A 23,754-nucleotide genomic window follows, 5' to 3' on the forward strand; every position below is an offset into this window, starting at 1 on the left:
GCGGTCGTCGGCGATGGGGCGCGGCGGCGTTGTCGAGGGTGGTGAAGCTGCTGGTACAGATGGCGTCGCCTGAGGTGGCCTCAATCAACGGCGGCGTCTGCGGCGGCTTCACGGACTCCGGCGAGCGATTGGCGAGCTACGGTGGGCAATAGAAGAGGGGAGGTGGTCGAGGAGGTCGAGTGAGAGGAGGGGAGCAAGGTGGTGTGGAGGTTTGAGGCGCGGGAGTGCCCCCTTTTATAGCGGGCGATGGTGCCGTGGGGGTGCGGGCAGGTGAGCGATGACGACGTCGATGGAGGTCACTCGGGGCCAGGGGAGTGGGCGCGTCGTGTTGGCGATGTCACCGCGGACCTAACGCGCGTCATGGCGTGGACGGGGGTGGACGGGAGCAGGCAGGCGACGTCGTGTACTGGCGTACCCGCGTCGGAGGACGGCGACGGTGGCGTTGGCTACAGGGCGCGGGCGAGCCAGTGAGGATGTCCTGGAGGTAGCTGGTGACCTGGTGATGGCGTAGGAGAGAGGAGGGGTCGAGGCAAGCCCTGACGCGGCGAGGCGAGCGTGCGCTCTGGCGCGTCCAGTGTCGTGTCTGGGCGCGTCCTGGCATGACCTGGGCGTGTCTGGGCGCGTACGGTGTGGCCAGTGCGTGCGTCTCCTTCGTCGATGGGGTGTACCAGCAGGTCCGTGGGAGTAAGGGGAGGCTCAGAGACATGGTGAGATCATTCAAAGGGGAGAGGGGAGAGGAATGGCGTGGTGAGGTCATGATCACCACGGCATGGTGGTGTCTTTGATGATATCCTGTCCTACCTTTGTCCCTGGTGCTTGGCATGGTTGAAGGGGTACAAGAGTGAGCTAATGATGACCAGAGAGGTGATGTTTTCGTCTAAAATCCATCAGATATAAGAGTGTGTGGAGTTGGTGAAAGGGTGCCTACAAGGTGTTTGTGTTAATGGCCGAAAGAAATGAATTTTTGAATTTTGCAATTCTTTTTGGTGGAAGTGATCCAAATAAAATTTGGAGCACAAGGGTGGTGGTGGTGTGCAAAATGAAGTTGATTAGAGAAAATCCAAAATGAGCATAATCTATAATCTGATTCAAAGTCACCACTTTGCATCCTTGTATTAAGGAATTGGGAGAGAATGAGTCAAAGAGGTCAACATCAAAATTGTTCACCTTGATGAGGTCTTGGATGAGGTGCAAAGAGTTGAGAGGCTTTGGTTTAGAAAACTCTTAATCCAGGGGCTCAAAGTGGGTAAGATGTTAAAATTGTCACATGTGACCATTATCACATGTAACTAGGGTTTTGATTTTTCTTTGATTTGGTTTTGGTTTCTTTGATGCAAAAGGGATCCTTTTGAGTTTAAAAGAGTTTCCAAACCATTGGCACAAATTTATATGGCCTAGGTTAAAGATTTTCAAAAATGGCCATAGGCCCATATGTGAGGGTTGTTGCAATTTCTCAAATCTTTTTCTTGCTTTCTCTTTGATCCAAAGGATCATTGTTTTGGGTTCAAATGTTGTTGGTTGGTTTGAGGGAGGGTTTCACCATTTGGGTAAAGTAAATAGGGCATAGGCCACTATTGGAGAAATAGCCATTAGCCCACATATGCCTCACCCTTATTTGGTTTTCTTTTTTATTTGTTCCTCTTTGGACTTGAAAAGGGTAGGGTTAGGGTTTAGAAAACATTTCAAAATACTCCACACAAGTATCATGGCAAAGCTCACAACACTTGGGTATGAGCACTATGCATACTATATAACTCAAATAAAGTTTTTGTTGGCTCCAATTTTTGGAAAAAGGGGAAATTCATTTTCTTCTTTGTTTGAAAATTTGGGATGTTACAGGAGCTATGCCTCCTTCGCTTTGGACAGCCAATCCGAGGGAGCCGCCTCGCGGAGCTGGGGCGCCTCCCCTTCACGTCCACGGTGCAGGACTTCGCCGATCGCTTTCAGGCCCTCGCCTGCCATGCCCCGGGCGTCAGAGGGCAACAGCGCGCGGAGCTCTTCGTCGGCGGACTCCCGGATCACATACGGGTGGACGTGGAACTTCAGGACCCCCACGACCTGCATACGGCGATGCACTACGCTCGGGCGTACGAGCGCCGAGCCCAGGCCCTGCAGCCGCCTCCCCCGAGTCGGGCCCGACCACCCGCCCGCCCCCACCGGCCGCAACACCGACCACGCGGCCAGCACCGCCCACTCCAGTAGCGCCGCAGCGGACCTTCCGACGCCTCACCCCGGCGGAGCAGTTGGAGCGCCGTCGCCTCGGCCTGTGCTTCAACTGCGACGAGCCCTACGCACCAGGTCACGTCTGCCCGCGCCTCTTCTACTTGGAGACGGTCGACGATGGCGACGCGGACACAGGCGTCGACACAGCGCCGGAGATCGCCCTCGACGCCGCGCCAGCCATGGCGTGCGTGGTCTCGCTACATGCGTTGGCGGGCATCCGCAACGAGCAGACGATGCTCCTGCCGGTGACGATACACGGCGAGCAGCTGGTGGCCCTACTCGACACCGGCTCCACACATAACTTTCTGCCGGAAGCCACCATGCGTCGCTTGGGCCTCTAGCCGAAGGGCGGCGATCACCTCCGCGTCACCGTAGCCAACGGCGACCGCCTTCGCTGTCACGGCGTGGCGCAGCACGTGCCGCTCTCCATCGGCGAGGAACACTTCACCATCGCGTGCGCCGGCATCGACTTGGGCTGTTTCGACTTCATCCTCGGCGTGGACTTCTTGCGGCCCCTCGGGCCCATATTGTGGGACTTCACAGCCTTGACGATGACCTTCTGGCGCCAGGGCCGCCGCGTTTGTTGGACGGGCATTGGGGGCGCCACCCCGGCACCGCAGCTTCAGCTCACCACGGCCGACATCGACTCCGACCACCCTCTGTTGGCCCACCTCCTGCAGCAGCACGGCGACCTGTTCGACGAGCCGCAAGGCCTTCCGCGGACCCGGGTGTACGATCACCGTATCCACCTCGCCCCGGACACGGCGCCGGTGGCCGTGCGGCCTTACCGCTACCCTCAGCTGCAGAAGGACGAGCTCGAGCGACAATGCGCCCTCATGCTCGCCGCGGGTGTCATCCGGATCTCTACGTCGCCGTTCTCGGTGCCAGTGCTGCTCGTCTGCAAGGCAGATGGCACATGGCGCTTCTGCATCGACTACCGCGCCCTCAACGCGCTTACGCTGAAGGACAAGTTCCCCATTCCGGTGGTCGATGAGCTCTTCGACGAGCTCCATGGGGCGCGCTTCTTCACCAAGCTCGACTTACGATCGGGCTATCACCAGGTGCGCATGCACCCGGACGACATCGCCAAGACGCGGTTTCGGACCCATCATGGCCACTTCGAGTTCGTGGTGATGTCCTTCGGCCTCACCAATGCGCCAGCGACGTTTCAGGCCCTGATGAACGATGTACTCCGCCCCTATTTACGTCGGTTTGTGCTCGTTTTCTTTGACGATATTTTGATCTACAACGCCTCGTGGGCGGAGCACCTACAGCACGTCGCCATCGTCTGCAACGAGCTTCGCGCGCATCATCTTCACCTTAAGCGCTCGAAGTGCTCGTTCGGGACGACATCGGTCGCCTACCTCGGCCACGTCATCTCCGCCGAGGGGGTGGCCATGGACGCCGACTAGGTGGCGGCCGTCGCCACGTGGCCGCGTCCTGGTTCGCCGCGTGCTCTCCGCGGCTTCCTGGGTCTTGCCGGGTACTACCGGAAATTCATCCGGGACTTCGGCATCATTGCGACACCTCTCACGCGGCTTCTGCGCCGCGACGCCTTCGCCTGGGATGACGAGGCCACCGCCGCGTTCGAGGCCCTGAAGGGGGCCCTCACGACGGGCCCCGTTCTCCAGATGCCGGACTTCGCACGACCATTCATCGTCGACTGCGACGCCTCCGGAGTGGGGTTCGGTGCCGTGCTTCACCAAGGCGACGGCCCGCTTGCCTACTTCAGCAGGCCTTTCGCCGCACGCCACCTCAAGCTTGCGGTGTACGAGCAGGAGCTCATTGGCTTGGTACAGGCCGTGCGCCATTGGCGTCCCTACCTTTGGGGGCGCTCGTTCCAGATTCGCACGAACCACTACAGCCTCAAGTACTTGTTGGATCAGAGGCTTTCGACCGTTCCGCAACATCAATGGATCAGCAAGCTGTTCGGCTTTGATTTCACCGTCGAGTATCGGCCGGGGCGCCTCAACACCGTCGCCGACGCTCTCTCTCGCCGCGACGCTGTTGACGAGGACGACGCACCCGAGGGGCTGGCGTTGTGCATCCGTTCGGGCCCCTCCTTCGCCCTCGTCGACACCATCCGCTAGGCTACTGCGACGGCGCCTGACGCCCAGCTTTCGCGGCAGCAGCTGGAGGCGGGTGAGTTGGAGGCGCCATGGCGCTGGGCGGATGGGCTACTCTTGCACGGGCGCCGGATTTTCGTGCCCGACCACGACGATCTTCGACACCAGGTGCTCCTGCTGGCCCACTCCTCCGGCCATGAGGGGGTCCAGAAGACCCTTCACCGTCTCCGCGCCGACTTCTACATCCCTGGGGATCGGGCCTTGGTCCAGGATTGGGTGCGTTCTTGCGAGATATGCCAGCGCAACAAGACGGAGACGTTGCGACCAGCGGGGATGCTGCAGCCGCTGGAGGTGCCCTCCCAGGTCTGGGCCGACATCTCCATGGACTTCATCGAGGGCCTCCCCAAGGTGGGCGGCAAGTCCGTCATCCTCACGGTGGTCGACTGCTTCTCCAAGTACGCCCACTTCATCGCGCTTGGACATCCGTACACCGCCGCGTCCATTGCTCGTGCCTTCTTTGACGGCATCGTCCGCCTCCACGGTTTCCCCGCGTCGATCGTCAGTGATCGGGATCCGGTGTTCACGGGGCACGTCTGGCGTGACCTTATCCGGATGGCGGGCGTCAAGCTCCGGTTCAGTACGGCATTCCATCCTCAGACGGACGGTCAGTCTGAGGTGGTTAACAAGGTGATCGCCATGTACTTACGCTGTGTTACAGGTGATCGTCCTCGTGCATGGGTGGATTGGCTCGCTTGGGCGGAATACTGCTACAAGACCTCCTACCATTCCGCCCTGCGTGCCACGCCATTTGAGGTGGTCTACGGTCGTCCGCCACCGCTCATCTTGCCGGTTGATCCAGCAACCGCTCGGACGGAGACTACGGGGGAGCTTCTCCGCGACCGCGACGAGATGCTTGCTGAGGTGCGGCAACATCTTGTTCAGGCCCAGCAGCTCGCCAAGCACTACTACGACGGTCATCATCGCGAGGTGGCCTATGCAGTGGGAAACTGGGTGTGGCTGCGCCTTCTTCATCGATCCACCCAGTCCCTCGATCCGCGTGCGAGGTGCAAGCTTGGACCTCGCTACGCTGGCCCCTTCATCATCCTGGAGCGCGTGGGCACACTTGCATATCGCCTTCAGCTGCCAGCGGGCTCCCGCATCCATGATGTCTTTCATGTGGGTCTGCTGAAGCCTTACCGTGGGGAGCCGCCGGCAGCGCCACCCGCGTTACCGCCGATCGCTGATGGTCGTCTTCTTCCGAGCCCGGCGAAGGTGTTACGTGCTCAGCTCCGTCGCGGCATTTGGTACTTGGCCGGTGCGGTGGCAAGGCCTTCCGGAGGAGGAGGCTACATGGGAGAAGCGCGAGGAGTTCAGCCAGCACTACCCCGACTACTCGCTCGAGGACGAGCTGTTTGCACGAGCGGGGAGAGATGTTATGACCGGTATTGGTTATGTTAGGAGGGGGCCCAACCATGGGCCCAACTAGGGAGCTTAGCCCATTATCGGCTTAGGGTTTAGCTCTTTATATACTTGGATGTAAACGATGCAAACAGGCAAGCAATAATCATATTCATTGTTGCCGACTCCCGAGGAGTCGGTCTCCTAACCCTAGCCGCCGCCCTCCTCTTCTCAGCCGCGCACGACGGCACCCTGCCGCCGGCGTCCGCCGCCTCGTCTGCACGCCACTCCCTCCTTCCCCTACAAACTACGCCCTAGGCCCGGTAGAGCTGTTGGTTCTACCAAGAATAGAAGTTCTGGAAACATTTGAATACTTCATCCTTGTGTTGCATCAAATAAACCCAGGTCATACGAGTATGACAATCAATAAAGGTCACAAAATACTTCATTCCACTCACAGCACAGATACAACAGGACATGTCCATACATCTGAATGAATAAGCATAAATGGGAATATACTTCGGATTCCCTTACTCACACCCATTCTACAATGATGAATCATGGCAACATTCTCCCTTTCATCAGCAACAACACCAAACACAAAACCTCCACGAGCCATGTACCATAGTCCTCTATGCCTGGTTCCAGTCCCAATCCTCCTGCCCATCAGCCTCTCCTGGATCACACACATTTTCTTATCAAGATATATTATGCAGTCCAGTTGATCAATTAAAGCACTTAGAGATATCAAATTGACAGGGAAAGCTAGAACATGTAACACTGAAGATAGTTTTATGAAGGGAGTGCACTGAACAGTCCCTACACCATTGATGGGTTGTGATGTGCCATCAGCAGTTTGTATGGTTTCAATCTGAGAGATAGGATATTTATCATATGATTCAAATTCTCTAGTGTTGCTGGTCACATGTTTAGATGCCCCCGAGTCAAGGATCCACTCTGGATCAATTTTATGGGTAGCTATAGATGCTTTTTCAATATTACCTCCATTTGCATAGGCGAAATGTGCAAAGCTTCCAAAGGTGGCATCCTCCTGTCCACCCTTCTTGATCTCTTCATGGGTGGCTACCCTTCTTGATCTCTTCATGGGTGGCTGCACTTACTTGACCGTCTTTAGAAACAGCAACATGCGCTCTCGGTGGCCCTGAGTTGTTGTGGCCACCTCGACCTCTACCTCCACGGTAGAACCCCCTGTTGTAACCTCTTCCTCTACCCCGTCTTGGAGCTGTGCAATCATAGCTCAGGTGGCCTGTTTTTCCATAATTGTAGCAGTCCCTTGTCTCCTGCCTCTCTGTCACAAAGAAGGCAGGATTAGAGGCATGTTCACCTCCTTTTCCAAGTTTTAGCCTCATCTCCTCTTGTGACATAGCTGCAATAACCTCTCCAATAGACGGCAGTTTAGTTTGGTGAAAGAGATTTGCTCTCCTTCCTTCAAAACAGGGGTTCAGTCCCTTCAGGAGCTGGATTACACGCCTGCGCTCTATCCACAGTTTTGCAGCGACAATGAACTCAGCATGTGCAAGCTCAAGTGGATCACAGTCATCCAAATCAGACCACAAACGCTGCAGTTCAGCCACATACTCCATGAATGATTTTTCACCTTGCTTTAAATCATGCACCTTATCCTCAATTTGGGCCATCAGCATGACATTTCCCTTCCCTGAGTACAAATTTGACAGTGTACTCCATACCTCTTCTGCAGTAGAGAGAGCTTCCACTGATGCAGCAATCATAGGAACTAACGAGTTTAACAGCCAAGCCATCACCACAGAATTTGTAGTACTCCATTTCTTCCACTCTGAACTTTTCTTGTCCACTGGCTCACCGCTCTGACCAAATACATACCCCTCCAAATTCTTGCTCTTCAGGGTTAGAAGAGCCCTTCTTGACCAGCTCAAGTAGTTTCCCACACCTTCTAGTTTGATCTCATTTGGCATGAGATCGATCTTCTGAACTAGCTCTAACTGCACCGGAGTAGCTAGCACCATCCTCCTTCTTGGCGATGAGGAACTCCGTCAGTTTCTCCAAGGCCTGAGCCAGCTGTTGGTTGTTGCCGTTCTCCCCCATCTCCTCCTTCCAGCACTACCACCAGCTCCTCCAAATCCACTCCCCCTGCAGCAGATCTGAACTTTCCCTTCCCTTCTTCACTCCACCGGGAAACGCAGCTCCCAGCAGCAGCAGTCTTGGCCAGCATCACCATTGAACCTCCCAGCAGCAGCTCTGATACCATGTAGAACACAAGAGAGGTGAATGTGGCTAACCTGTTTGGGCAGCCGCCACTGTCTATTCTGTCTTAGGGTTTCTCCAGGAGAGAACCCTTCTATATATACACATAGCTACATGAGCCACATGTGCCAAAGGGATACACACATGGGCCAAAGAGATACACACTAGAACACCCAGTACCGGTTCAACAACAAGATACCAAGGACGGTCAATTGGTGGGTGCTGGAGAAACATGAACTTCCAGCAAAGTACATTAACCCACATCAAAGATATGCACGACAATGTTGTGAAAGTGTTTGGGCAGGTGATAGTGCCACCGATACATGTTCGGGCAGAATGTACATTAAACCACCGAAAGACAGCACATCCAATGAATGAATGTCACGGATATGCGCATGCTATGGTGGATGTGTGGCCATACAAGAAAGGACCGAATTAGGAACGAGGTAATAAGTGATAGGGTAGGGGTGACACTGATCAACGAGAAGCTATTCCAATACTGACTAAGTTAGTTTGGGCATAGCCAGTGGAGGCCTCCAGAAGCACAGTTAATAGTGGTAGCCTAAAGGGTACGAAAAATACAAGGAGGTGCAGAGGGCGACCAAAGTTGACATGGGCATAGGCTGTAAAAAGGGACTAGAGGGATTGGAACGTGCCTATAGATTTGACTCTTGATAGGACTGCATGGAAATCTGCAATTCATGTCCTTGGATTTATATGAACTTTCATATTCAGGGCTGATTGGTACATGGAAGTCGGGACTGCCCCTTGTAAAACACCATGTTTCACACCTCTCTACAGAACCTAGCTAAACCATGGCAGTTCTATGAGCTTTCTGAATTCTGTAACCTGGTAAATGAGTGAGAAGAATTTGAGTGGCCTCGTACATGTTTATTAATTCTGAACGTGAGGGGCCTGCCCTGACAGCTGAGATATCGGCCCAGCACAGTCGCTTTCAACAATCACTGGGTAATCGGCGACGACGATGATGCCTTGGACCCCTTCTAGAATAGCCATCCCATCCATTCAGCCAGTAACGTGTTTCTGCACACCATGAGTTCTACCCCATCCAGAGATCATGCCTCGCCGCTCATCCTAAGGACTGCTATCTACAAAACATTAACCATCCGTGATCCAGCTTCCACCAGTGCTCCTTTGGGTTCATGTGTCTTGCGGGATTCGGTGGCTTGACAGTATGAAGAATTGGGCATTTGCCTTTTATATCAAATTCGTTGTGCCCTGTGTATACTGGACATTCTTGCTGTGTTCTTAGCTGTCATCTCCTACAAAAAAGAACTCCTTGTACAATGTAACTGTAAATAGGACTCTTTGGTTTGAATATGTTAAGTTGTTGGTGATAAAATATGTTGCTACCATCTGCCTGTAGAAATTTTTGTTCTAATATACTTCTGTTGTAGGGGCTCTTTGCATTTTTGGCGAGTTAATAAAGCAGGTTGGCACCAACAAAGACTTGAGGCCCAAACCTCATCTTTATCTTTCAATCATGAGAGCTTTTGCTACTATAGGTGATTTTGATATGGTAAAGAGACTGTACAAACGCATGTGGCCAGATTCAGCTGGATCCATTAGCCGTTCAGCTAAACAAGAGGCAGTTGAGCTATTAATGGAAGCTGCTTTAAATAACAATCAGGTATGCATGAAATTTAGCAGGAATTTTATTGTTTGAGAACTTGATTTGGATTTGTTGTCCATGCATAGTTTGGTCACTTGGTTACTGATTTTGGTAAAGTTTTACTGAGTTGGGTAAAGTAACAACACCTTTTGTAATGGGATGCATACTGTTATGATCGGCCTGATCTACCGCCGGAGGGGGCCCACTGGCCCGGCCGGCCAGGCTTAGTTAGGGGCTTAGCCCAATTAGCAGATTAGGGTTTCGCAGTTTCTTTTATAAATACAAGTTGTAATAGACAAGATCAGGCAAGCAATAAACAATCTTTTGTTGCCGACTCCCTCGGGAGTCGGAGTCCCCAAACCCTAGCCGCCTCCTCGCCGTGTGCGCCGCCTCTCCCTAGCCGCGCGACGGCGCCCTGCCGCCGGCGGCCTCGCCTCGCACGCACGCCGGCCCCTCCTTCCCCTACAATCTCCGCCCTATGCTCGGTAGACACGGCGGTTCTACCAATTTGGTATCGTAGACCTCGGTTTCGATCATGTCTTCGGGCCAGCCCACCGCCACCACCGCCGCCACCTCCGAGCCGCCGCCGGCCCTCCGCCGCCGCGCGCGCTCGCCGCCGCCCTCCCGCGGGCGACGCGGCGCCCCGGTGGATGCCGCCGACGCCGCTCCCTCCTCTCGCGGCGGGAGCTCTCGACGGCCATCCGCGACCTCGCCACCGCCGTCCGAGGCATCCGCCCGTGCCCGATCGGCACGCGGGGGATGACCTCCTACCCCTGCCGCCGCCCCTCGCCGCGTACCCGGCCGCGCCGGCGGCTCCACCCGCCCAGGGCGTGCCTGTGCCGCCCTCGGCCTCACCGCCCTTGGCCTCGCCGCCTCCGCTGCCGTGGGCGCCGTGGCAGCCGGCCCCCAGCGCGGGCCCCGCCTCGCTGCCCCAGGGCGTGCCCATCCAACGGGTGCAGTTTCCGCCGTCACCCTCCCGGCTTCCGGCGTGGGTGACCGCGACGGAGCCTCCGCCCGTCTACTCGGCCGCACCGGCGCCGCCCCCGTCTACACGGCCGCTGGGGACCCTCCGCGCCCGTCCTTCCCGGACCCGACGCACTCGCACTTCGCGGAGCCCTCCGCGGGTCGCGCGGAGTACCCGCCCGGGCGCCGCCGGCCTCGCTCCCCGCGCTACGCCAAGCTGGACTTCGCCACGTATGACGGCGTCGAGGACCCCTCAACCGGCTCAACCGGTGCGAGCGGTTCTTCGGGGATAGCGTACCCTTGCTTCGGACCGGACGTGGCTCGCCTCCGTACCACCTCCGCGCGCGCCGCCCGGACGTGGTACTACTCCTCGGGAGCGAGGACGAGGGTGGCATGCCCCCATGGGACCGGTTCCGTGAGCTCGCCTTCCCGCCGGCCCCGATCCGCGGCGGCCGCTTGGCGGAACTTGGGCGTTTGGCGTTCACCGCCACGGTGCGAGGACTTCGCCGACCGCTTCCGAGCCCTCGCATGCCATGCGCCCGGCGTGACGGGCCAACGGCGCGCCGAGCTCTTCATTGGCGGCCTCCGGGACCACATCCGCGTGGACGTCGAGCTCCGAGCCCCGCGGGACCTCCGAGACGGCGATGCACTACGCGCGCGCCTACGAGCGTCGCGCCCGGGCAGTCCAGCGAGCGCGCCTCGCCCGCGGCACCGCGCGCCGCCCGGCCTCCTCCTACGGCCGCGGCTGCCACCCGCCCCGCCCCACCTGGACTGACCGGGCCCGCCCCCGCGGCTACGTGCACGTTCCGCCGCCTCACCCCGGCCGAGCAGCTCGAACGCCGCCGCCTTGGGCTCTGCTTCAACTGCGACGACCCATATACGCCCGGTCACGTGTGCCCCCGCCTCTTCTACCTGGAGACAGTCGACATGGAGGAGGGCGACCCGACGACCGGAACGGTTGCCGCCGCATCCGAGACGGCCGAGCCGACCGACGCGGCTGCCACGGCCTTCGTCGTCTCTCTACACGCGCTCGCCGGCATCCGCCACGAGCGGACGATGCTGCTACCGGTCACTATCCAGGGCGAGCCGCTGGTGGCGCTGCTGGACACGGGGTCTACGCATAACTTTCTCCCCGCCGCCACTATGCGCCGCCTCGCGATCTAGCTGACGGGTGGGGATAACCTCCGCGTGACCGTGGCCAACGGTGACTGCCTTCACTGCCATGGGGTGGCCCAGCACGTACCCCTCACCATCGGCGACGAGCACTTCGTCATCACGTGCGCCGGCATCGACTTGGGCTGCTTTGACTTCATCCTCGGCGTCGACTTTCTGCGGACGCTCGGTCCCATCCTTTGGGACTTCGACGCCCTGACAATGACCTTCTGGCGCCAGGGGCGCCACATTCGCTGGGAGGGCCTCGGGGGCGCCTGCCCCGCTCCGCAGCTTCGGCCTCGTCTCCGGGCCGACGACGCCGAGCACCCCTCCCCGACGCACCTCCTGCAGCGGCACGGCGCCATCTTCGAGGAGCCGCAGGGCTCGCCGCCCCCACGAGCGTGTGACCATCGCATCCACCTGCTCCCGGGGTCGGCGCCAGTGGCAGTACGCCCATACCGCTACCCCCAGCTGCAGAAGGACGAGCTGGAGCGCCAATGCGCGCTCATGCTGGCGGCGGGCATCATCAGGATCTCCACGTCCCCGTTCTCCGCGCCGGTATTGTTGGTGCGCAAGTCGGATGGCACGTGGCGCTACTGCATCGACTACCGCGCCCTCAACGCCCTCACGCTCAAGGACAAGTTCCCGATTCCGGTGGTCGATGAGCTGTTTGACGAGATCCACGGGGCGCGGTTCTTCACCAAGCTCGACCTCCGCTCAGGCTATCATCAGGTGCGCATGCACCCGGAGGACATCGCCAAGACGGCGTTCCGGACACACCATGGCCACTTCGAGTTCGTGGTGATGCCTTTCGGCCTCACCAACGCGCCCGCGACTTTCCAGGCCCTGATGAACGACGTACTTCGCCCATACTTACGCCGTTTTGTGCTGGTTTTTTTCGGTGATATTTTGATCTACAGCGCATCATGGGCGGAGCACCTGCAGCATATCGCCATCGTCTTCAACGAGCTTCGAGCGCATCGACTTCACCTTAAGCGCTCGAAGTGCTCGTTTGCGACGACCTCGGTGGCCTATTTCGGTCACGTCATCTCCGCCGACGGGGTGGCGATGGATGCGGACAAGGTGGCGGCTGTCGCCGCTTGGCCGACGCCGAGCTCACCACGCGCCCTACGCGGGTTCCTGGGCCTCGCCGGCTACTACCGGAAGTTCATCCGGGAATTTGGCCTCATCGCCGCGCCACTCACGCGCCTGCTGCGGCGCGATGCCTTCGCTTGGGACGACGAGGCTACCGCTGCCTTCGAGGCCCTCAAGGGGGCCCTTACGACGGGTCCCGTCCTCTAGATGCCGGACTTCGACAGGCCGTTCATCGTCGGCTCGCGACGCCTCCGGGCGGGGTTCGGCGCCGTCCTTCACCGGGCGACGGGCCGCTCGCCTACTTCAGCCGGCCGTTTGCTGCACGCCACCTCAAGCTTGCGGCGTACGAGCAGGAACTCATTGGCTTGGTCCAGGCCGTCCGCCACTGGCGTCCCTACCTATGGGGGCGCTCGTTCCGCGTACGAACGGACCACTACAGTCTTAAGTTCCTCTTGGACAAGTGGCTGTCAACGGTGCCCCAGCACCAGTGGATCAGCAAGTTGTTTGGCTTCGACTTCACGGTGGAGTACCGTCCTAGGCGCCTCAACACGGTGGCCGACGCCTTGTCCCGCCGCGACGCCGATCCCGACACTGCTGAGGGAGTTTTGGACGGACGCCTGCTATGCATCCGCTCGGGGCCCTCCTTCGCCCTCTTCGACCGCATCCGCCAGGCGACCGTGGCCGCACTAGACGCCCAGCTTCTGCGGCAGCGGCTCGACGCGGGCGAGCTGGACGACCCCTGGCGCTTCGTCGACGGTTTACTCCTCCATGGGCGCCGCGTGTTCGTTCCCGACCACGATGATCTCCGCCACCAGGTGCTGCTCTTGGCGCATTCCGCGGGTCATGAGGGTGTCCAAAAGACACTCCACCGTCTGCGCGCGGACTTCTACGTCCCTGGCGATCGGGCCATGGTCCAGGATTGGGTGCGTTCGTGTGAGACATGCCAGCGCAACAAGACGGAGACTTTGCGCCCGGCTGGCGTCTTGCAGCCGCTTGACGTTCCCTCGCAGGTGTGGGCTGACATCTCTATGGACTTCATCGAGGGCCTTCCGAAGGTGGGCGGCAAGTCTGTCATCCTCACGGTGGTTGACCGCTTCTCCAAGTACGCCCACTTCATCGCGCTTGGCCATCCCTACACGGCATCGTCAGTGGCCCGCGCCTTCTTCGACGGTATCGTCCGCCTACACGGGTTTCCCTCGTCCATCGTATGTGACCGGTATCCAGTGTTCACGGGGCATGTATGGCGGGATCTCTTCAGCATGGCCGGGGTCCAACTCCGGTTCAGCACGGCGTTCCACCCCCAGACGGACGGCCAGTCCGAGGTGGTCAATAAGGTGATCGCCATGTATTTGCGCTGTGTTACAGGTGATCGCCCTCGCGCTTGGGTGGATCGGCTTGCATGGGCGGAGTCTCGCTACAACACCTCCTACCACTCCGCGCCGCGCGCTACGCCATTCGAGGTGGTCTACGGTCGGCCACCGCCGCCGATTCTGCCGGTGGACCCGGCGACGGCGCGGACGGAGGCAGCTGGCGAGCTCATCCGCGCCCGCGACGAGATGCTGGCTGAGGTGCGGCAGCGTCTTGTCCAGGCCCAGCAGGTCGCCAAGCACTACTATGACGGGCGTCACCGCGAGGTGGAATATGCGGTGGGCGACTGGGTGTGGCTTCGACTGTTGCACCGCTCTCACCAGTCCCTCGACCCGCGTGCCAAGCGCAAGCTTGGTCCACGCTATGCGGGGCCCTTCGTCATCGTGGAGCGGATTGGCACCTTGGCGTACCGGCTTCAGTTGCCTGAGGGAGCCCGCATTCACGACTTTTTCCACGTGGGGCTGCTGAAGCCCTATCGCGGTGATCCGCCGGCGGCCACTCCACCACTCCCGCCGACGGCAGAGGGTCATCTACTTCCTAGCCCGGCCAAGGTGCTCCGCGGTAAGCTCTGTCGTGATATTTGGCACTTGTTGGTGCAGTGGGAGGGCCTTTCCGAGGAAGAGGCGACTTGGGAACCACGTGAGGCGTTCCAGCAGCATTATCCAGACTACCAGCTCGAGGACGAGCTGTTTGCGCAGGCGGGGAGAGATGTTATGACCGGCCTGGTCTACCGCCGGAGGGGGCCCACTGGCCCGGCCGGCCAGGCTTAGTTAGGGGCTTAGCCCAATTAGCAGATTAGGGTTTCGCAGTTTCTTTTATAAATACAAGTTGTAATAGACAAGATCAGGCAAGCAATAAACAATCTTTTGTTGCCGACTCCCTCAGGAGTCAGAGTCCCCAAACCCTAGCCGTCTCCCTGCCGTGTGCGCCGCCTCTCCCCTAGCCGCGCGACGGCGCCTTGCCGCCGGCGCCCTCGCCTTCGCACGCACGCCATCCCCTCCTTCCCCTACAATCTCCGCCCTAGGCCTGGTAGACACGCTGGTTCTACCACATACTATGTAAGAGAACAGTTGTGCCTTCTGTGTTGATGTGCTTACTACCAACGAACTTGAAAGTATATCCTGTTAAAAGGGTCACATCAAAGTCCTTTCATGCAAATATATTATGATGTTGTATTCAACTTGTAAACTGTTCACTGTCTTCAGTTCTTATCAAGAGAGCAGAAACTACATTGTTAATTTAATTGTTTTCCGAGGCTTATTAGGCTCAGCTAAGCTGCTAACGGTAGACTGTTCCCCATTTGTCATACCGCACTAGATAGATACAGTCGATTGTTTTTTTATTTTATTTTGTTTCTTAACTAGATAGATACAGTCGATGTGCATTTGAAATACTGGGAATAGATTCCTCTACTTCTGTATTTAGTAATTCATGTAAGAAAAGAAAATGCCAGGCTAAGGAGCGTAAAGTATAAATGAAAACACAGGCCTGCCCCTGTGAGTGGTTAAACAGCATGTGATTTCCTTCAGACTTGACTGTGCTACCAGATGCAACACAGCAATCCTATGCTCATGATTACTCTTTGTATCTAGACTTCTTCACTCCCGGAGTGTCTTACTTTTTCTTACTCTTTGCCAAAATAGTCTTGAGATTTTGAGATGGTCATGCCTTGCTGGCTGATTAAATGATTTACAGATAGATGTGGCTAAAGGACTTCTCAGAAGGATAGTTAAGGGGAAGGAGCATTTCTCTTGGACAAGTAGAGTAGGCCTGGTATGTTCCTTTTGTTCTCTTCATTCATTTCTTCAATTAAAAACAGACATGGAATCTCTATAGGATTTGCTGTGCCCTGAGTTCTCTGATGAATTTAAATGTACTTGACATGTTTCTTAGTGTTAGCTTGGCTGGAAAACAATGGTGCGGAAATGTTGTATTTTCGTGTTGTATATAATGTCAATTACTTTGAGCTCTGTTATTCGTTGTTGTAGGCATGCACCTTGAGAGGTTGTTGTCTCTGTTTCAATCCGAGTTTCAAATATTGCTATCCTATCCAAGTGTGCAGAATTACTTTCACAACTTTAATATTCTGCAAAGGCACTGGATTGAGCTCACATTCTTTTATTTAGTTTTCAGGCATTGAAGAGTCATACATAATCTTAATAAGTTATAGCCAAATTGAAACACTAGCTTGATAGTTCCTTACTGTATCTGGCAACAACTATTGCTAGCTTTTTGTGGGTTTCACTCATTATAGTTTGGGAACATTGATCCGGCTTTCTATTAGGTGTGGTGACTTAACCACTATATCTCAGGAGTTTCTTCCTTCTGAAATTGCTCATATTTCTTTGGTGAGATATTGCATGTTCTAGTGTAAAGATATTGCAATATTTGAAGGAGCTGTCCTGTCAATTTTTGATGATAATAGTCTGACTGGTTCATATGAATTAATAGATGGACTGAGAAGACCTGTGGCTGAACTTAAGTTGGCTCACTTAGTTTCTATCTTATCCTGACTTGTCTGAACTAAAGGACAAACACTATTATGTTTTGCCAGTTCAATTAACTTGATGTGACAGAAACATTATCATCGTTAAGTTTGCTCGTTTCTGTTCATACCAGGTGGCACTAAAAGTTGAAACGTTATCTGGATTCACCAACTCTCCTCTTAGACCGCATGTATTTCCACAGGTTGTGTGGCCATTTCATTCCTATCTTATAACCATTCTTCACTTCAACTTGCTTATGTCTGAAGTTTTGTCCAATGACATTGTAGATTCTCTTGAATGATCCCGTCGAGAAGTATATGCTTCCATTTCAAGAAACTAGACCGCTATGTGGTGACTTAATATTGGGGAACGTTGTGATGCGATTCTTAAAAGACTCTGTGGTTCCTCTTGTGAATGACTGGGGAGCTTGTACTGGAATTGTTCACAGCCATGATTGTACGGAGGTAGGTTGTCCTCCAGTCAGGATCAGCAATTGTAGCATTGGCACTGGTACAAAATATACTGGACCACCTGGCGCTGCTTTTTAGTAGCAAGGAACAGTATTTTGCTAAACCAGCTAGTTCAGGTTTTGTGCTCAGTCGGTTTGGGTGCTTCAATTAATTTAGTTATTTTAGCCAAAGCTAATATTGCAAGAAAAATACATACATGTGAATAGAAAATTACTTTCTCAAGTGTCATCTAACTAGAATTTTCTGGCCCTTTGTAGCCTATATTTCTCTTAACAACTTAACCTTTGCGCCCCTTGCTTAAATAAAACTTTTGAACCCCATTGCCAAATGGTGCTGGAATATTCTTGCCTCCAATTCCAATACAGTCATATTTGGTGTTTTTCTCTTCCAAGTATTTTCCTGTGATTCTGGGCACCTTTATTAGGTTTCCTGTTGTAGGTCTGAGCCCCTTTATTTTTCTTGGTCCAGATGGATGCGCCTCTTCTTTCAATGGCGAGACAACCACTCTGCGTGCCCACTTCAACCTCGCTTGAGCATGTGATGGATCTCCTCCTCAGAGAGAAATGTGAAATGGTGATTGTGGTGAAAAGCGGCAACATGTACGAAGGCAGTTACACATCCAGCTCAAGGCCACTGGGAGTTTTCTCCCTGGCTATCTTGTCGAAGTTCACCACCAACAGGTCGAACACCCATGACACATCCGTCTCCAGGGTAGTACCCTGAGGCCTGTTACCCTGGCCGAGCACGTAGCTATTCCTTGTGTTGTTTTACATTACTGTGCCTAGCAAGAAGTCGTTTTAGTGCTGTCCCTGCGAGAATGGATGAGAGCGGAAAGCTTCACCATGCCAAATCTGCTAGGCTCATCCTAACGCTCTATACTGTGTATATGAAGTAATCCCTGATGCACACAGCAAAGCTGCCGGTGGATCAGAAATTATGACCCGATGTTTCTGGGTTAGGCTCTCGAGTGGCCTCCGACGTGGTCCTGGCTTGTTTTAGGCGCATCCTTGTCAAGTCCACATCGCCAATTATAGAGAAGATCCTACACGGGGTGTGTAGTCTGTTACCTTTTCCAGCTTGTGATCTCAACGGGTAACCAAGAAATCAGAACATGTTGGCATTATGTATGCTGTACTGACGCATGCTCCCTTTATTTGCCCTGAACCTCTGATTCTTGCAATTGGAGGCCTGTCCACTGTGCAAGTCAACGGATGCCAAGAGAACACTTCTCAATTATTTGGCTGTAACTTTATCACTTCATTTTTACAGTTACAAAGTTGAAGATGCTAAAAGAAAAAGTTACTACAAAGTTCACTCCGTTGGGTACTACTCCCTCCGGTTCAAGATAACTGCCAAAAAATGAATGTGTGTACGTACTAATAAAACATATCTAGATATATCTATTTTTGGTCAATTATTTTGAACTTAAGGGAGTACTCTAGTATTCCTGGAAATAGTAGTTATACAACAAGGAGGCAGCACGCTTGAAGTCTGGAAACCTCTTATATTTGGAAACAAAGAGAGTACCAATGAAATGGTGGAGATATGGGGTGTTGCTCGCATTGTTTTCTCTTTCTCAATAGATGACAAAGGCCTTGCCTTTTCAATCAATTAAGAACATAGTACTGCTGCCTTGCTAATGAAGCATGTAATCATCCTTGTTGGGCATGGTCAATAGCACTAGATCGGAGTTTGGCTGCCGACCTAGGGCCCGACGCAACGCAGGCCCGCAGCGAGTACGCCTGGTAAAGTTGCAATGCAATCAACTCGGCTGCAACAGCCGCAGCACCACCGGCCCCAAAGGACGTTACGAGTGCCGGCTGACGATTTTTGATTTTTTGTGGTCCAACGGCGCCGGCCGGGCGGGTCTCCCTCCTGTGCGTGCCCAGCGCAACGCAGCTACCATCGGCCGCCGGGCCATGGATCGCTGTCGGCGCCGTACGCGCGCGCGACGTCCGGCTCCGGCAGCTGCCCCTGCACGGCTGCACGCGCGTAACTCGTCTCTGCGGCTACCCGCTGTAACGATGCGCGCTGCACTTACGTTTTCATATGCCTGATTGCTCAGGTGTACCCGCGCGCACCGGCGAGACTGAGCCCCGAGGCAGTAAGCTCGGGCCGGCCACGGCCACGGCTCCAATCAGTTGATCGCATTGTCATGGCGGTCTCACCGATGCCTGAAGGGTGCAGGCTGCAGGCCATGGGTTCGCGCCGCACCAATCGATCGCCAAGCATGCATGGACCATGGTTCCGACCGGACCCGCTCCTAGGTCCTAGCTATAGCTACTGCGTGCAAAACGACGAAGTATATCTATATCAGGTGCAGATGAACTAGCTAGCTCAAGAAAAGTTGGCGCAGGCACGAGGTTTTTCGCACCCGAGCTCGGGCTTTTCAAGTTTTAAACAAAAGAAATCCAAAATATCCGTTGACTGAAAATTGGTTTGGTTGATTTTACCAAAAAAAAAACTATAATGTGTGACGTGATAATGCAAAAAATGTACTACTGTGTATTCTTAGGTTCTAAAAGGTAGTTTTTTTTTTTTGCATGGTACTCAATGTCTGAGACATTTCTCAGCGTCGACCAAAGATATACCCCCTACCCCCTCCATCCATAAGAGTATGTCGGAGATTCGTCTGAATCCAGATGCATAAATACACTAAAGGGAAACTAGGTATATATACAAATTTTAGATAAACTTGTGAGATATCCTTTTGTGGATAGAGAAATAGTTTTTTTAAATCTCAGTCATCCGGGGACTCGCGATACAGTTTTGCTAATCCGTAGTTCCTTACTCATCTGAGAATTTGTTATATATGTCGACTAAGATTACTATGGAGTATCAAACTTTGCATCTCCTTCATTTGTCTACCGATCGATCGACGTGTGAATATATATAGCACTAATAACTCTCTCTTTATCTGGACCATCTCTCTCACCAAAACAGGCCCCATTTTAACTATTCACGTGGTTGAGATGTCAATGGTTGCTATATTTAGGTTACCGGCCGGTTGACAAACTGTTGTTGCGCAGTCATACTCACAACAAAGCTCATGACTCCATCAGCAAATCCTCAAGGGACAAATGCGGCTGCTTCTCGTGATGTAACGTATGATTTTTTTTTGTAGGAAAGACATGTGCCATGTTTTGTTGATTCATCATGCATTGAGGAATCGAAGGAGAAAGTTGAACACTGAAAATCAAATGAGACCCAACGTACCCTGTTAGTTACCTGCTACGTACACTACGTAAGTGAGCTCTGTACGTGTGCCCGCGCCTTGGACAGCTCCTTCCGCATGCCCATGCGCCAGAGATAGCACGAGATCTCAGATAGCATAGGTGATCACAGTCTCCAGGCTCTCATCGGTATAAGCTATAGAATATAGATGCATGCCTCAGTTAGTAATATTGACCACCGACCGATTGGATTATATTGATGCTGATCAAACTCAAGTATTTTAATTAATAATTTTATACCCGCAAAAAATATTTTAATTATATCATAACGTATAATATGTTGATCATCCGTATTAAATTTAACACTAAATAAGATGAATAAGAAAGTGTAACACGGTGATATCTTAGCGGTGTCACATAGAATAAATGTTGCGGTGGAGAAAAGAGAAAGTTGAACAAAGAGTTTACCTTCTGTTAATTGATTTTTTAGCACAAGCTTTCTCATCATATAGTTAGGATACCAGAGATAAGACTAAAAATAACCCGTTGTACATTATATTTTATTATTATATCTAAGTTACGCGACAAATTGATAAAATAATCTTTATCAACTATTACACATGCCCAGATCAAGTCCCTAGACCCAAACTGATTATTCGCGATGTGGCACAAACTAAAAATTCGCGATACGGCATAGACTGACCTATGAGTTCACGACTACACGGACTTCCTCTTTTTTCCCTCCAAAAAGGATCCACAGTCCGAGCTACTATATCGAACACAAATTTCCCTCAGCTCAAGACCTAACCCCCTTTTAATCAGTGCGGACTTTTTCTTTTGAGAGCAAACAAGTATTTCATTAATAGAAAAACAAGCTACATAAGTAAATAAACGTGAAAGTTGCCAGACAGACCAGGAGAAAATAGTTGTCTTGAAAACTTTGAAGAAAAAAAATCCTAAAGACCAAAAAAATACAAAACTATCCTTAGGGTTTCCTGCACTCACCGAAGCCAGCGGCCGCCACCAAATCCAACGCCGCCTAGACGAGCGTTGGTGATGAGGACATCCCTACTACACTACTACCTCCGTCATTGCAAGATGAAGACGATGCTGCTGTGAAGCTCAAGTCCAATGAAGTCAGGATTGGACCCATTACAAGGGCTCGTGCGAAGCTACTCAAGCAACAGGTGAACTTGTTCCTAAGTGATACTTTGATCGATGAGAACTTTATACAGTCTAAGTTCTATTACTTATGTATGATCAGGTATGAAGAGGGAGCAAGCATCGCACGAGGAGAAGAGGAGCAGCCGGACGTGAAGCTGGACATGGAGCTGGACATGAAGCTGGACATGAAGACATCCCATGGACGCGCAAGGGAGGAGCGGGAGGCATGCGCGAGGGAGGAAGAAGAAGCTGTCCAGGCCGGTGCCAGGCCCGGTCCGACCGGCCACTACGCTGGCCGACCCGGCCCCAGGCCCGGTCCAACTGGCTCCCACGCCGGAAGAGCCCGGTTCCGTCCGACTTCTACACTGGTGCCAACCGGGGGGGGTGTACTGTACGACACCTCGGCGCCCCGGTCATGACCCGGTCCCAGGCCCTGTCCAAACCGGACCGGCCGGTCCCAGGCCCGGTCGACCGGCCCCTGCGCCGGCCGTGTCCGAGTCTGTCATCAAAATCAATGGAATCCTTATATGGTCCAATCTCAAAATCAACACGCACCATGTGGTTTACCTTCATCTCACCATTATCACTCAACCACTGGATATAATATGGATGCGGGTGCGGTAGATACTTCAGTTTCAGTTTGGCACACAACTCCTTGCTTGCTAAATTGCGACAACTCCCGCCATCAATAATGACCTTGCAAGCTTTATCAGGACCAACTAGTGCCTTTGTTTGGAACAAATTGCAGCGTTGAGTAGATACACTCGGATGAACATTAAGAGCACGCTGTGACACAACAATAGTGCGAGCTTCAGACGGAAAAGCATCTACACAATCACTGTCATAATCATCATCTTCTGGAGCATATGGATCAGCATCATCTCCAGTCTCATACTCATCATGGTCATTAATGATCATCACCTTTCGGTTAGGACAATCTCGCTTGCAGTGACCCTTGCCTCCACATGTATGGCAGTTCATATCGCGATTGCGCGCCATAGACATGCTAGAACCACTTGTACTTGCAGCAGGTTCGGGCTTCTTTGTGTTGGACACATTGGAGACCGGCTTGCTAGACTGAGTAGAATAAGATGCGGGACGCGAGGGTGGCACCGGCACTGTAGATGGAGGCGCCCTAGGCGTGTATCATCCAGCCCCCGTAGCACGACCTTTGATTTGCGCCTCTTCAGCCAAAGGTGATTCAGCTTCTCTTGCATGATGTAGCAACTCATTCATAGTGGTGTAACTGTGATGACGAACAATGCCTTTGATATTATACTTCAAACCATGTAGAAAGCGTTGCATCGTCATCTCAAGTGACTCACGGACACGGCCATGCTGCATCAACATCTCCATCTCCATATAATAAGCATCAACTATCATCACACCTTGTCTCAAGAGGGTCAACTTATCATATATAGATCACAAATAATTAGTGGGAACGAAACGAGCTCGCATAATGGCCTTCATCTCGCGCCATGTAAGAACTGGCAATTCATTATCTTCCCGACGAGCACGTGTAACTCTATCCCACCAATGCAATGCATAACCATCAAATTGTGAGGAAGCAAGCTTAACCTTCATATCTTCAGTATAGTCATGTAGGCGCCATAACTTCTTAATTTTCAGCTCCCAAGTGAGGTATTCGTCAACATCAGAACGTCCTTCAAATTTGGGTATTGAGAACTTTGGCTTACCCAAACCATCGTCTTGCGGTTGTGGAGGGACACGGCGAGCTCCGAATTCAACAAAGCCACGACCACGGTTACCACGTCCAACACCACGACCAGCACCACATGCTTCATCTTGAAGCTCAGCATCTTCATCTTCAGGTTGTTGTTGTTGTTGTTGGGTCAAATTCTCAACAGCTAAAGTCAATGCTTGAATATTGCGCTGAATATCCGTCATTTGATCTTGCATTGCATGGGCAGTCTCATTAGTAGTATCCAGCTTCTTGGCGACCTCCTGAATGGACCCCTTAAGTTCTTCGTCCTGATCGCGGAATTCACGTCGCATCTCATTACGAAGAGCTTCATACTCCCTCCATGTCATAACATTAGCTGCATCCTTGTTTTTCTGGTTAACAATTTTTTCATCACTAGAAGACATGGTTAGTAGATTAGTGCACTAAAACAAATATATGTGGTGGTACTCTCACAACTCACTCAAAACTGATAAGAAAAGGAAATCTTACCGCTCCAAAGTGAATTAGTATTGCCTACCACTTGTAGTGACGACTAGTGCATGGATGTAGCGAAGCGAATATCAAGGGTATAAGAACAATCACACGACAAAGCAGGATATATGTGGGGCTGTAGG

The 23,754-nt window shown here is 53.3% G+C and overlaps 1 protein-coding gene across 1 annotated transcript in view; it reads left to right on the forward strand.

Annotated features, from left to right (window-relative positions):
* LOC124652271 (pentatricopeptide repeat-containing protein At5g10690-like) overlaps positions 1–18,278 on the forward strand; it is a 29,324-nt gene extending 11,046 nt beyond the window's left edge. The window contains exons 8-12 of the mRNA XM_047191288.1: positions 9,350–9,582; positions 15,838–15,915; positions 16,762–16,830; positions 16,916–17,092; positions 17,567–18,278. Coding sequence (XP_047047244.1) covers positions 9,350–9,582; positions 15,838–15,915; positions 16,762–16,830; positions 16,916–17,092; positions 17,567–17,821 — 812 coding nt within the window. The 3' untranslated portion in view covers positions 17,822–18,278. The remainder of the gene's footprint in view (positions 1–9,349; positions 9,583–15,837; positions 15,916–16,761; positions 16,831–16,915; positions 17,093–17,566) is intronic.
* Positions 18,279–23,754: the final 5,476 nt, after the last annotated feature.

The sequence above is a fragment of the Lolium rigidum genome, chromosome 5 (assembly GCF_022539505.1).
Source record: "Lolium rigidum isolate FL_2022 chromosome 5, APGP_CSIRO_Lrig_0.1, whole genome shotgun sequence".
Lineage (NCBI taxonomy): Eukaryota > Viridiplantae > Streptophyta > Magnoliopsida > Poales > Poaceae > Lolium > Lolium rigidum.